The 16,419-nt window shown below is 41.1% G+C and overlaps 1 protein-coding gene across 2 annotated transcripts in view; it reads left to right on the top strand.

The window, feature by feature from the left end:
• LOC110520585 (norrin) overlaps positions 1-15,634 on the top strand; it is a 58,556-nt gene extending 42,922 nt beyond the window's left edge. Inside the window, exons 2-4 of one of the 2 annotated variants that reach the window (XM_021597976.2) lie at positions 1,642-1,795; positions 3,295-3,519; positions 13,234-15,634. In XM_021597976.2, the coding sequence (XP_021453651.1) occupies positions 3,316-3,519; positions 13,234-13,458 (429 nt within the window). In that variant the 5' untranslated portion in view covers positions 1,642-1,795; positions 3,295-3,315 and the 3' untranslated portion in view covers positions 13,459-15,634. Of the gene's footprint in view, positions 1-1,641; positions 1,796-2,010; positions 3,520-13,233 lie in introns of those variants that run through there. The other variant, XM_021597977.2, reaches the window with a different exon arrangement.
• The last annotated feature ends 785 nt before the right edge of the window (positions 15,635-16,419 follow it).

The following is a 16,419-nucleotide window of genomic DNA, read 5'->3' as shown; positions in this document are numbered from 1 at the left end:
TTCTATTCCTCCTTCCCTCCATCCCTCCCTCCATCCTAGTGTTTTTCTTCGTAATTCCTCCTGTTAGGAATAGAAGTATCAGTTGGCCTGTTAAAATAAATATTGCCTGAGATGTTTAGCTGGCCGGTAACCTGCTGCTACAGGGTTTAGACAGCACAGCAGACATCCCAGTCTATTCTTACTGAGGAGAACAGCCTACCTCTACCTCTCAGACTCACAGCCTTCACGGGTGTGTTTATCCTACAGCCCCTTTCAATATCACACATACCTGGCTGGCATAGCAACTGGTTTTATCGTTGTCATCATTTCCATAGTTATCATATTTGTCATAGTTATCATTGTCATCATCATCATCCTCATGTCAGAGGAAGGCCCAAAAAATTGTCAATACCCCAGCCACCCTAGCCAAAGACTGTTCTCTCTGCCTTCGCACGGCAGGCGGTGCCGGAGCGCCAAACTTAGGTCCAGGAGGCTCCCAAACAGCTTCTACCCAGCTTCTAAGACTCCTGAACACCTACTCAAATGGCTACTCAGACTATTTACATTGCCCCCCCCCCCCCCCCTTTTACACCACTGCTACTCTCTGTTGTTATCATCTATGCATAGTCACTTTAATCACTCTACATACATGTACATGACTAGAAAGGACGAGAAAGGACTAGAAATTATTAGAAAGGACTAGAAATGACTAGAAAGGACTAGAAAGGACTAGAAATTATTAGAAAGGACTAGAAAGGACTAGAAAGGATTAGAAATTATTAGAAAGGACTAGAAAGGACTAGAAATTATTAGAAATGATTAGAAAGGACTAGAAAGGACTAGAAAGGATTAGAAAGGACTAGAAAGGATTAGAAATTATTAGAAAGGACTAGAAAGGATTAGAAATTATTAGAAAGGACTAGAAAGGATTAGAAATTATTAGAAAGGACTAGAAAGGATTAGAAATTATTAGAAAGGACTAGAAAGGACTAGAAAGGACTAGAAATTATTAGAAAGGACTAGAAATTATTAGAAAGGACTAGAAAGGACTAGAAAGGACTAGAAATTATTAGAAAGGACTAGAAAGGACTAGAAAGGACTAGAAATTATTAGAAAGGACTAGAAAGGACTAGAAAGGACTAGAAATGATTAGAAAGGACTAGAAAGGACTAGAAAGGACTAGAAAGGACTATAAAGGATTAGAAAGGACTAGAAAGGACTAGAAATTATTAGAAAGGACTAGAAAGGACTAGAACAGATTATAAGGGACTAAAGGATTAGAAAGGACTAGAAAGGATTTGAAAACACAAATAGCTGTGGAATCAATTGAGATCCTACCATTTCCTGCTATGACTTCAATAGCTACTGTAACAGTATAAATCACAAACGTTTGGAAACGATGTATCCCTTGTGTGTAGTCCATGAGGAGCCAGAGAAGAACACAAAGGTCTGGAGCTCTTCTGTAAATGTATTAATTCATACCACTGATTGTCCAGGGATTCTACTCACCTAGTGTCCCAGGTCTGAATCATCCCCTGATTAGAGGGGAATAATATAAACCACACAGTACTTTTCACCTTAATATCTTAGTTTGAGAAAAGGGGCTTCAGAAAATAGAGATGACCCACCCCTCCTCCCGTCTTTCTCTCCCTCTCTTTCCAGATCCAGACCAATAGACAGGAGAGATGGAGAGGTCCAAGAAGAGGACCAACAGAAGAGCTTACCTCCCACGCAGCAGTACCCTTGGCCAAGGCTAGGAGCTCCATACCAACACCCACTGTAAAACCCTAACGCATTTTGAACTCAAATACTTCTAGTAAGTGGAACTCAAAGTTGATGAAAAGTCATTATTACTTAAAATGTTTATGTGGATCTGACTCAAGGTCACATCAACTCTATTTTTTTAAGTTATGATAACATGGAAATGGAAAGGAAATGTATTACCCTGCATGCTCTACTGCAGGTATATTTTTGGAGAATTGTTTAATATCTGTGTTTTTGCATGTACATTGAATGATTGATTCATCTTATGCTACACAAAGATAAATAACATACATTTTTGTAAACTAACTTTTTTGCACCTGTTACTGAAATGGTTGTTCCAGTTTAAACAGCTCAGGTCGTCTCCTCTAACAGTTCCTAACCCTGGCAGTCATTATGAATGCAGGTTGCAGGTGAATAACAATGCTAACTGTTCGATAGCAAAGCTCAGGATTCCAATAGGAATGACACCTCACTTTGCAAGCCAGCATAATGTGACTTGCAGGTAGGGTTGCAAAAGTCTGGTAAGGCTGATTCCTGGAAATTTGTGCAGAATTATGCAACCCTACTTGTAGGCCTGATTTGGCTTGTAAACCATGAGTTTCAGGCCACTGTATTAGGGTGATGATAGGCCTCAAAATAAGGCCTTATAAGCTATATAAATGTATTGTCATAAAGAGTTTCATGACAACATTCACTTAGGAACTCGTTTGGTGAAGGCCACAGAACTGAAAATGAATGAATTCAACAACCATGTCTCTGTCACTAACAAATACAGACATCGGGGGTTTCCCTATAATTCACTAGAAAAGACAAGTCACACTGGGAAATTATATTGGAGGCGTAGCTTAGCTTAGCGAGGGCGTTTCTCAAAATGTTCAAGCTGATTCAACTCAAATCTGGACCCCTACAGCAGGGCTGTTGAACTCATTCCATGGGGGGCTTAGTGTCTGCATGGAATGAGTAGTTGTTCCTTTCAATTAAGCCCTAGACAACCAGGTGTGGGGAGTTCCTTTCTAATTAGTGATCTTAATTCATCAATCAGGTACAAGGGAGGAGCAAAAACCAGCAGACACTCGGGCCCAACGTGGAGTGAGTTTGACGCGTGTTCTACAGGGTCACAGTGACTCTATCGGTTTGAGTAATGACTACAAAATAATTTTAAGTAACTGTAGGCTACTCAGACATATTAAGTACAACAGGTTTCCTAAAAAAATGGAGTAATGACAGCACAATGGGGTTTACACTGCCAATACAGAGAGAGAGGCAGGGAAAGCCTCACTCCATCACGTCAGTAAAGAGAACAAGAAAGAAACCGAAACAGAGAGAGAAAAGTCACTCCCAGTGAGAAGAGATGCAAACAGACAAACAGAGAGAGAAAAGTCACTCCCAGTGAGAAGAGATGCAAACAGACAAATAGAGAGGCATAAAAAGGAGTGGACAGGGAGAAAGAAAGAGGGTGTCCCTCTCTCACCCTCTCTGTGTCTCCCTTTGAAATTCCTCCATGCCACTTTGACTTTACCCCCTATTCCCTACACCCATCCCACTTCCCAGCCAGCCCTCCCTGGCACCAGTATGCGGCCCCCAGCCCCCCTTTCTCCCCCCTCAGGGCTGCTGCTGTTGCTGGTCTTCTGCCCCCTAGTGGTGGTAGCGCAGGCCAGCAGCAGTAAGACGGAGAGCGGACACAGCACACACCATGGAGACACAGACCCAGACCGCTGTATGAGGCATCACTTCGTGGAGACCATCACACACTCCATCTACAAGTGCCACTCCAATGTAAGTCAGCTGAATGTGCACACACACACACACACACACACACACACACACACACACACACACTAGAATGTACACACACGCTCTTTCACTCGGAGACAACGATACACTAGCAGATACCTACTGATAAAGAAGGTCAGAACTTCCTGTAAATCAAAACAAACACATATGCAAACACGTGCACACTCACACGCGCACACATACACTGTCAGCCAATCCAGTCTTCCACCCCTAGTCTTCCTGCTAAGAAGCTGTTTAAGATAACAGGGCCAGTCCAGCTGACAAAGGAGCAGGAGCTTTTACATGATAAATATCAGAAATGATCTTCCCCAAACCTCCAAAGCAGACCCCTGGGACTACAGACAGGGAACTCTCTCTAATGAGTCTAGTGAGTAGGTATTTTTCACTCTTTATTTCTCTTTCTGTATGTCCCTCTCTTTCACTGTCTCTCTCTTTCGCTCTCTCTGTCTCCGTTTCTTCCTCTCTCTGTCTCACTCTCTGTCTCTGTCTCTGTCTCGCACGGTCTCTCACGGTCTCTGTGACTTCCTCAACCCAGCCCAAAATTAAACAAGCCCCCATAGAGAGAGCAGCAAATGTCTGCAGTGTGGCCCACATCCAACACCTCACTCAACAGCAGCGTGACTCACCTAGACCAGACAGAGAGAGAGAGTGAGAGAGATGGGAAAGGCAGAGATAAATAGAGGGGGGAGAGATAGAGACGGAGAGAGGGAAGAGAGTGGAGAAAGAGAGAGACGGAAAGAGAGGTGCGAGAGAGAGGTCTAATAGAAAGAGAGAAAGAAGAAGAGTGGAGAGACTGGAAAAAGATTGTGGCAAACAGGTGCTGAGTAACCCTAGTAACCCTGGCGTAGCGGTCTAAGGCACTGCACCTCAGTGTAAGAGGTGTCACTACAGTCCTTGGTTCAAATCCAGGCTGAATCACATCCGGCTGTGATTGGGAGTCCCATAGGGCGGCGCACAATTGGCCCAGCGTCGCCGGGGTAGGCCGTCATTGTAAATAAGAATTTGTTCTTGACTGACTTACCTAGTTTTAAAAAATGAGGAGAGTTACTTTCTCCCTCCCTGAGGCGTAATATACGGCATGTAAACAGGACAGCACTGGGGATCTGTAGTGATGAGTGACACTGGGGATGTGTAGTCGTGAGTGACAGTTCCTGATGTAAACGAATTTAAATGAGTGTAAGTGATCCCTCACAGGGGACAGTTAATGGAGGGGGGCTGTCATTCCGTCTTTCTATTCTTCCCCCTCTCTCTCCCACCATGAGTCCATTTCATACATGCAGGGCCGTAGTTGTGTGTGCGCATTCAAGTGCTTGCAACTGTGTATGTAGGTGTTTGTGTGTGGGTAGGTGAGTGCCCTGCGGTTCCCAATCTCCAGACCCTTCTCCTCTCTTTCCCTCTCCTTATCTCCCCTCTCCCCCCCCCCCCCCCCCCAACACACACTGACACAAAGCCCTCAGCTCCCAACCTCTCTCTGTGAAAATACTAAAACACTTCCTAGCTGATAGCTCATCTTCTAGTCCTCAGAAGGAAGACACATGTTCCTAAAGTGGCTGCCAACTTCCTTGCAGTCATCGCCAACAAGTGTGTGTGTCATATTCCCTGGCCCGAGACAGGCTTTAGCCAAAGGTAGAGAGAGAGAGTCAGAGAGAAGGCCAGAGAGAGAGAGAGAGTCAGAGAGAGAGAGTCAGAGAGAGAGAGAGAGAGTCAGAGAGAGTCAGAGAGAGAGTCAGAGAGGGAGAGAGTCAGAGAGAGTCAGAGAGAGAGTCAGAGAGAGGGCCAGAGAGAGAGAGAGAGTCAGAGAGAGAGTCAGAGAGAGAGAGTCAGAGAGAGAGTCGGAAAGAGAGAGTCCGAGAGACAGAGAGAGAGTCAAAGAGAGTCAGAGAGAGAGACAGAGAGAGACAGAGAGGGTCAGAGAGGGAGTCAGAGAGAGTCAGAGAGGGTCAGAGAGGGAGTCAGTTAGAGAGAGAGATAGAGAGAGAGATCTATTACATTGGCTTTGGCAATGTTAACAAATGTTTCCCATGCCAATAAAGACCCTTGAATTGAATTGAATTGAGAGAGTCAGAGAGATTCAGAGAGCACATACCTTGGCCTGAACTGTAGATACCTTGGCCTTAACATCAGCGCCACAGGTAACTTCCACAAAGCTGTGAACAATCTGAGAGACAAGGCAAGAAGGGAAAAAAACATCAAATTCAACATACGAATTAGGATCTGGCTATAAAATACTTGAATCAGTTATAGAACCCATTGCCTTTTATGGTTGTGAGGTCTGGGGTCCGCTCACCAACCAATAATTCACAAAATGGGATAAAACACCAAATTGAGACTCTACATGCAGAATTCTGCAAAAATATCCTCTGTGTACAACGTAAAACACCAAATAATGCATGCAGAGCAGAATTAGGCCGATACCCGCTAATGATCAAAATCCAGAAAAGAGACGTTAAATTCTACAACCACCTAAAAGGAAACGATTCCCAAACCTTCCATAACAAAGCCATCACCTACAGAGAGATGAACCTGGAGAAGAGTCCCCTAAGCAAGCTGGTCCTTGGGCTCTGTTCACAAACACAAACACACCCCACAGATCCCCAGGACAGCAACACAATTTGACCCAACCAAATCACAAGAAAACAAGAAGATAATTACTTGACAAATTGGAAAGAATTTACAAAAAAAACAGAACAAACAAGAATGCTATTTGGCCCTAAACAGAGAGTACACAGTGGCAGAATACTTGACCACTGTGACTGACCCAAACTAAAGGAAATCTTTGACTATGTACAGACTCAGTGAGCATAGCCTTGCTATTGAGAATGGCCGCCGTAGGCAGACATGGCTCTCAAGAGAAGACAGGCTATGTGCACACTGTCCACAAAATGAGGTGGAAACTGAGCTTCACTTCCTAACCTCCTGCCAAATGTATGACCATATTAGAGACACATATTATCCTCAGATTACACAGACCCACAAAGAATTCCAAAACAAATCCAATTTTGATAAACTTCCATATCTACTTGGGGAAATACCACAGTGTGTCATCACAGCAGCAAGATTTGTGACCTGTTGCCACAAACAAAGGGCAACCAGTGAAGAACAAACAACATTGTAAATACAACCCATATTTATGTTTATTTATTTTCCCTTTTGTACTTGAACTATTTGCACATCGTTACAATCCTGTATATATACATAATATGACATTTGAAATGTCTTTATTCTTTTGGAACTTCTGTGAGTCTAATGTTTACTGTATTTTTTGTATTGCTTATTTAACTTTTGTTTATATCCCCTGGCCCTAGCTATTGTTAGAGAGGCTCACATCGGTGGCGACACGAGGCAGTTGACAGGGGACATGACACAGGAGTCCACTTACAGTGTGTGTGTGTGTGTGTGTGTGTGTGTATGTGTGTGTGCGCGCAGTGGTCACATTGCAAGCAGACCATCACCTCTAGATGAGGATCCGCTAGGAACACAGTGAAACAGGTCATCCATGTTGTGTATCTAGGAACACATTGAAACAGGTCATCCATGTTTGTGTAGCTAGGAACACAGTGAAACAGGTCATCCATTATGTGTAGCTAGGAACACAGTGAAACAGGTCATCCATGTTTGTGTAGCTAGGAACACAGTGAAACAGGTCATCCATTATGTGTAGCTAGGAACACAGTGAAACAGGTCATCCATGTTGTGTAGCTAGGAACACAGTGAAACAGGTCATCCATTATGTGTAGCTAGGAACACAGTGAAACAGGTCATCCATGTTATGTAGCTAGGAACACAGTGAAACAGGTCATCCATGTTGTGTAGCTAGGAACACAGTGAAACGGGTCATCCATGTTATGTAGCTAGGAACACAGTGAAACGGGTCATCCATGTTATGTAGCTAGGAACACAGTGAATCAGGTAATCTATGTTCTGTAGCTAGGAACACAGTGAAACAGGTAATCAATGTTGTGTAGCTAAGAACATAGTGAAACAGGTCATCCATGTTGTGTAGCTAGGAACACAGTGAAACAGGTCATCCATGTTGTGTAGCTAAGAACACAGTGAAACAGGTCATCCATGTTGTGTAGCTAGGAACACAGTGAAACAGGTCATCCATGTTGTGTAGCTAAGAACATAGTGAAACAGGTCATCTATGTTGTGTAGCTAGGAACACAGTGAAACAGGTCATCCATGTTCTATAGCTAGGAACACAGTGAAACAGGTCATCCATGTTGTGTAGCTAGGAACACAGTGAAACAGGTAATCAATGTTGTGTAGCTAAGAACATAGTGAAACAGGTCATCCATGTTGTGTAGCTAGGAACACAGTGAAACAGGTAATCCATGTTCTATAGCTAGGAACACAGTGAAACAGGTCATCCATGTTCTGTAGCTAGGAACACAGTGAAACAGGTCATCCATGTTGTGTAGCTAGGAACACAGTGAAACAGGTCATCCATGTTGTGTAGCTAGGAACACAGTGAAACAGGTCATCCATGTTCTGTAGCTAGGAACACAGTGAAACAGGTCATCCATGTTCTGTAGCTAGGAACACAGTGAAACAGGTCATCCATGTTGTGTAGCTAGGAACACAGTGAAACAGGTCATCCATGTTTGTGTAGCTAGGAACACAGTGAAACAGGTCATCCATGTTGTGTAGCTAGGAACACAGTGAAACAGGTCATCCATGTTGTGTAGCTAAGAACACAGTGAAACAGGTCATCCATGTTGTGTAGCTAAGAACACAGTGAAACAGGTCATCCATGTTGTGTAGCTAAGAACACAGTGAAACAGGTCATCCATGTTGTGTAGCTAAGAACACAGTGAAACAGGTCATCCATGTTGTGTCCCTCTGACAGACACACAGTATGGAGACTGAGCCATTAGAACAATCAACATCACTAATTAGGGCGATGATACCGGGTGTGTCACCGCTGTTATGCTGCAAGCTCTAACGGAGCTAACACAAGTCTTCAGGTCTCAGGCGAGGTTACTCATGTGATTTACATGTGAGTGTGTGTGTGTGTGTGTGTGTGTGTGTGTGTGTGTGTGTGTGTGACTAACTCAAAGCTTTCAATGTCAACAATGAGACAGACTAGCCAAACTCCTATTACTGCACGTGCCAGGCCACAGATTAAGTCAGACTGCAGGCTCTAGATTACACTAAATCGAATCAAATTAAATGTATTTGTCACATACACATGGTTAGCAGATGTTAATGCGAGTGTAGCGAAATGCTTGTGCTTCTAGTTCTGACAATGCAGTAATAACCAACGAGTAATCTAACCTAACAATTCCAAAACTACTACCTAATACACACAAGTGTAAAGGGATAAAGAATATGTACATAAAGATATGTGAATGAGTGATGGTACAGAGCGGCATAGGCAAGATGCAGTAGATGGTATAGAGTACAGTATATACATATGAGATGAATAATGTAGGGTATGTAAACATTATATTACGTAGCATTGTTTAAAGTGGCTAGTGATATATTTTACATCAATATCCATCAATTCCCATTATTAAAGTGGCTGGAGTTGAGTCAGTATGTTGGCAGCAGCCACTCAATGTTAGTGGTGGCTGTTTAACAGTCTGATGGCCTTGAGATAGAAGCTGTTTTTCAGTCTCTCGGTCCCAGCTTTGATGCACCTGTACTGACCTCGCCTTCTGGATGATAGCGGGGTGAACAGGCAGTGGCTCAGGTGGTTGTTGTCCTTGATGATCTTTATGGCCTTCATGTGACATCGGGTGGTGTAGGTGTCCTGGAGGGCAGGTAGTTTGCCCCCGGTGATGCGTTGTGCAGACCTCACTACCCTCTGGAGAGCCTTACGGTTGTGGGCGGAGCAGTTGCCGTACCAGGCGGTGATACAGCCCAACAGGATGCTCAGCCTCCTGAGGTTGAAGAGGCGCTGCTGCGCCTTCTTCACGATGCTGTCTGTGTGGGTGGACCAATTCAGTTTGTCTGTATTGTGTACGCCGAGGAACTTAAAACTCTCCACTACTGCCCCATCGATGTGGATAGGGGGACTAGAGAATGTGGACTAGAGAATACAAAGCCTGACTGGGACAGTGACTATATAGACTACAGCTCTTATATAGACTACAGTATATAGGCTACAGCTCTTATATAGACTACAGTATATAGGCTACAGCTCTTATATAGACTACAATATATAGACTACAGCTCTTATATAGACTACAGTATATAGGCTACAGCTCTTATATAGACTACAGTATATAGGCTACAGCTCTTACATAGACTACAGTATATAGACTACAGCTCTTATATAGACTACAGCTCTTATATAGACTACAGCATATAGACTACAGTATATAGACTACAGTATATAGACTACAGTATATAGACTACAGTATATAGACTACAGCTCTTATATAGACTACAGTATATAGGCTACAGATCTTATATAGACTACAGTATATAGGCTACAGCTCTTACATAGACTACAGTATATAGACTACAGCTCTTATATAGACTACAGCATATAGACTACAGCATATAGACTACAGTAGATAGACTACAGTATATAGACTACAGTATATAGACTACAGCTCTTATATAGACTACAGCATATAGACTACAGCATATAGACTACAGTATATAGACTACAGTATATAGACTACAGCTCTTATATAGACTACAGCATATAGACTACAGCATATAGACTACAGTATATAGACTAAAGTATATAGACTACAGTATATAGACTACAGTATATAGACTACAGCTCTTATATAGACTACAGTATATAGGCTACAGCTCTTATATAGACTACAGTATATAGGCTACAGCTCTTACATAGACTACAGTATATAGACTACAGCTCTTATATAGACTACAGCATATAGACTACAGCATATAGACTACAGTAGATAGACTACAGTATATAGACTACAGTATATAGACTACAGCTCTTATATAGACTACAGCATATAGACTACAGCATATAGACTACAGTATATAGACTACAGCATATAGACTACAGCATATAGACTACAGTATATAGACTACAGTATATAGACTACAGTATATAGACTACAGCTCTTATATAGACTACAGCATGTAGACTACAGCATATAGACTACAGTATATAGACTACAGCATATAGACTACAGCATATAGACTACAGCATATAGACTACAGTATATAGACTACAGTATATAGACTACAGCTCTTATATAGACTACAGCATATAGACTACAGTATATAGACTACAGCATATAGACTACAGCATATAGACTACAGCATATAGACTACAGTATATAGACTACAGTATATAGACTACAGCTCTTATATAGACTACAGCATATAGACTACAGCATATAGACTACAGCATATAGACTACAGTATATAGACTACAGTATATAGACTACAATATATAGACTACAGTATATAGACTACAGCATATAGACTACAGTATATAGACTACAGTATATAGACTACAGCTCTTATATAGACTACAGTATATAGACTACAGCTCTTATATAGACTACAGTATATAGACTACAGTATATAGACTACAATATATAGACTACAGTATATAGACTACAGCTCTTATATAGACTACAGTATATAGACTACAATATATAGACTACAGTATATAGACTACAGCTCTTATATAGACTACAGTATATAGACTACAATATATAGACTACAGTATATAGACTACAGTATATAGACTACAGTATATAGACTACAGTATATAGACTACAGTATATAGACTACAGTATATAGGCTACAGTATATAGACTACAGCTCTTATATAGACTACAGTATATAGACTACAATATATAGGCTACAGTATATAGACTACAGCTCTTATATAGACTACAGTATATAGACTACAGTATATAGACTACAGTATATAGACTACAGTATATAGGCTACAGCTCTTATATAGACTACAGCATATAGACTACAGTATATAGACTACAGTATATAGACTACAGCTCTTATATAGACTACAGCATATAGACTACAGTATATAGACTACAGTATATAGACTACAGCTCTTATATAGACTACAGTATATAGACTACAGCTCTTATATAGACTACAGTATATAGACTACAGCTCTTATATAGACTACAGTATATAGACTACAGCTCTTACATAGACTACAGTATATAGACTACAGCTCTTATATAGACTACAGTATATAGACTACAGCTCTTATATAGACTACAGTATATAGACTACAGCTCTTATATAGACTACAGCATATAGACTACAGTATATAGACTACAGTATATAGACTACAGCTCTTATATAGACTACAGTATATAGACTACAGCTCTTATATAGACTACAGTATATAGACTACAGCTCTTATATAGACTACAGTATATAGACTACAGCTCTTATATAGACTACAGTATATAGACTACAGCTCTTATATAGACTACAGTATATAGACTACAGCATATAGACTACAGTAGATAGACTACAGTATATAGACTACAGTATATAGACTACAGCTCTTATATAGACTACAGCATATAGACTACAGTATATAGACTACAGTATATAGACTACAGCTCTTATATAGACTACAGCATATAGACTACAGTATATAGACTACAGTATATAGACTACAGCTCTTATATAGACTACAGTATATAGACTACAGCATATAGACTACAGTATATAGACTACAGTATATAGACTACAGTATATAGACTACAGCTCTTATATAGACTACAGTATATAGACTACAGCTCTTATATAGACTACAGTATATAGACTACAGCTCTTATATAGACTACAGCATATAGACTACAGCTCTTATATAGACTACAGTATATAGACTACAGCTCTTATATAGACTACAGTATATAGACTACAGCTCTTATATAGACTACAGTATATAGACTACAGCTCTTATATAGACTACAGCATATAGACTACAGTATATAGACTACAGTATATAGACTACAGCTCTTATATAGACTACAGTATATAGACTACAGCATATAGACTACAGTATATAGACTACAGCTCTTATATAGACTACAGTATATAGACTACAATATATAGACTACAGTATATAGACTACAGTATATAGACTACAGTATATAGACTACAATATATAGACTACAGCTCTTATATAGACTACAGCATATAGACTACAGTATATAGACTACAGTATATAGACTACAGCTCTTATATAGACTACAGTATATAGACTACAGTATATAGACTACAGTATATAGACTACAGCTCTTATATAGACTACAGTATATAGACTACAGTATATAGACTACAGTATATAGACTACAGTATATAGACTACAGTATATAGACTACAGTATATAGACTACAGCTCTTATATAGACTACAGTATATAGACTACAGCATATAGACTACAGTATATAGACTACAGTATATAGACTACAATATATAGACTACAGTATATAGACTACAGTATATAGACTACAATATATAGACTACAGTATATAGACTACAGCTCTTTGAACAGTTTAACATAACTTTATTGTTTTCTAAACTCCCTTGAAGTGCTCATGTATGTTTTTTCTCCTTTCCTCCCCTCTCCTCCCTCTCCTCTCCTTCTCTCTCCTCTCCTCCCTCCCTCTCCTCTTCTTCTCTCTCCTCTGCTCCTCTCCCCCCTCTCCTCTCCTCTCCTCTCCTCCCCTCCCCTCCCCTCTCCTCCCTTCCTCCTCTCCAGATGGTGTTGCTAGCTCGGTGCGAGGGCCACTGCAGCCACACGTCCCGCTCCGACCCTCTCATCTCCTTCAGCTCGGTGTTGAAGCAGCCCTTCAAGAGTACCTGTTTCTGCTGCAAGCCCCACACCTCCAAGCTGAAGGCTGTGAGACTCCGCTGTGCCGGAGGGAGCCGCATCACAGCAACCTACCGCTACATCCTCGCCTGCAACTGTGAGGAGTGCAGCTGAGCTGGGAAAAATAATTTTTTTAACTCTAGAACTCTAGAACTCTAGAACTGTCTCCTTGAGAAAGTTTCTGCACCTGCGAGTCGACAGCTGTGAAGAGCGGAATCCTAGAACATGTAAATTAGAAGAACCTGCACCTTTGTAGAACCTATAAGTCCAGGCCCTACCCATGGACCGAGCCAGTGTTTTGGTCCCTGTGTAATGATTAAATTACGATGATTTAACTTCCCCTGGCCTTCATTTGCAAGTAGTGGAACCCTTAGAGCCCAATAGAACTCTAGAGCCTGAGAGTATAGGCTAGACCCATGGACGAATCTAGAACCGTCATGCCTGTTTGTGATGAGGACTCCAGCGCCCCAACGACTATCTGCCTTTTAGAATGGGAAGGGAGGGCAGGAGATTTCTGAACCAATAATAATAATGGATTGGACTTATATAGCGCATTTCTACTAACTGAACTACTCAAAAGCGCTTTACATAGTAACTCACCTCATACACCACCTGGAGGAATGTACCATTTCATGGTTCTACATGTGTTTCTAGACCTGACTGAGAAGTCAGTCATGAGATCCTTCATTCTTCTTGACTCTTTGTCAAACTGCTTTGTCAGTCCTCTAAATATACCACTTATCAGTCTGGACCAAGACTCACCTGAGCTCCTCTCCTCATCCAGTAGCTCAGTCCCCAAACTGAGACTCATTAGGAACCCTGTTCCCAAATTCTGTGTGTCTGGAACCAAGAGAACACTCGGCTCCTCAAGGCTCCCTGAAGGAGTTAGTTCTGCTAATCCATCGAGGGTAGATGACATTTCCCAGAATCCTATAGAACACTGTCTTCTCCCTCATGTGTTCAGACCCAAAAACAATTAACTGCTTTTTCGGTTTCAGCCAAACTCTCAACACTCATTACAAGCAACAACAACACATATGCATATGCATACGCTCGTATTCAATCACTCATCACCTCTCTAATTACACACACCGTCTCCCCACTCTCACCACTAATTACATCTATAAACGTATGGCGGCTACGTCATAAAACCCAACAGCACAACATGCATAAATAAAAGCAGCATGGGACAGAGCAGGCTGTGTATCCTATGAGATACATGTGTCATGACTGTGCTTAACTAAGTGAAATAATCTGTCTGTAAACAAATGTTGGAAAAATTACTTGTGTCATGCACAAAGGTGGTGTCCCAACCGACTTTCCAAAACTATAGTTTGTTAACAAGACATTTGTGGAGTGGTTGAAAAACAAGTTTTAATGACTGGAACCTAAATGTAAGTGAACTTCCGACTTCAACTGTATCTGTGTGAAACATGATGAACCCTGGCAGGCCATATCACCAGCTGATGTACTCTCAGAGAACAGACTCTTACACGATGACTGCTTTGGCCATAGACCGGAGGACTATAACGCAAAATGCATCAGAGTGCAAAAGTGGAGTTTCCAGAGGGACATTCTGTTGTTGGGATAGCTACACACTATGTTTGGGAGATACAGTGATGGGGAAACCATTGTGCGCAGTGGTATATGGACTGAAAAATGGTCTGTCAATGCTCTGTGAAACTGATGATTTGGTGGTTGTTATTGTTGAAACTATTGATATTATTATCGTGCCAGAGTTTATGATTACTGACACATCATTTGCTATCATTAAGTACTTCACTAATTACGTAATTTCAATATTTAGATACTTTGAGAATGGAATCTGTGTGTTACAGCTTGTGCTGCTCACAATTCAAATACATTCTTTTGACTTACTCTGGATTTGTGCATGTTACCACTTTAGTGCATTTAAGACAGTCCCAAACCATTGGATTTATCAGGAGTCAGGTACTGTGTCTATCTACCAGACTAAGGTATGTGGAGAGGAATCCATTTTAGAATCGAGCAGAATGGTGTTAAGATAATGATGGACTAAACAAAAGACCTCAGAGTCCCACAGAAGTGATGCCTGAAGTGCTTCGAAATCCTGTCGAGAAAGAGATCACACACACACACACACACACACACACACACACACACACACACCTTTGTTCGTAGCTATGGCCTCTAACTGTGCCGTCCTCTAGGAAAACAAATTGCTGGTTTGATTTGTTAAGGCAGATCATGGCTGACAGAGCGACTGGCTGCCTCACACGTCAACCTAATAAACAGTCCTTTTGTTTCTGCCTGTCTCCTCTCTGTGTGTGTCTTCCTCATCACACACACACACACACACACACACACACACACACACACACACACACCTTTACTTTTCTCAAAAACAGTGGTAATAATACAAATCATGGTTTGATCACGCACAGCCCTAGGTTTCTATAACAAAAAGAAATGCATTTGTCAAATCTAATAAAATCGAATAAAATAAAATCTAATCTAATTGTATTTGTCGCACGCAGTGAATACAAGAGGTCTAGCCAGATCTTACCGTGAAATGATTACTTACAAGCCCTTAACCTACAATGCAGTTAAGAAGTAATATTAAGAAAATATTTACTGAATGAAGTAAAGTAAAAAATAAAAAAGAACACACTAAAACGACATGTCAATAAAGAGGCTATATACTATATATACTATACACTGCTAGCAAGTCAATGTGCAGGGTACAGGTGGGTTGAGGTAGTTTGTACATGTAGGTAGGGGTAATGTTAAATAAAGAGGCTATATACTATATATACTATACACTGCTAGCAAGTCAATGTGCAGGGTACAGGTGGGTTGAGGTAGTTTGTACATGTAGGTAGGGGTAATGTTAAATAAAGAGGCTATATACTATATATACTATACACTGCTAGCAAGTCAATGTGCAGGGTACAGGTGGGTTGAGGTAGTTTGTACATGTAGGTAGGGGTAATGTTAAATAAAGAGGCTATATACTATATATACTATACACTGCTAGCAAGTCAATGTACAGGGTACAGGTGGGTTGAGGTAGTTTGTACATGTAGGTAGGGGTAA

Source organism: Oncorhynchus mykiss, chromosome 3 (genome assembly GCF_013265735.2).
Source record: "Oncorhynchus mykiss isolate Arlee chromosome 3, USDA_OmykA_1.1, whole genome shotgun sequence".
Classification (NCBI taxonomy): Eukaryota; Metazoa; Chordata; class Actinopteri; order Salmoniformes; family Salmonidae; genus Oncorhynchus; species Oncorhynchus mykiss.
This window is presented reverse-complemented; position numbering and strand designations above follow the sequence as displayed.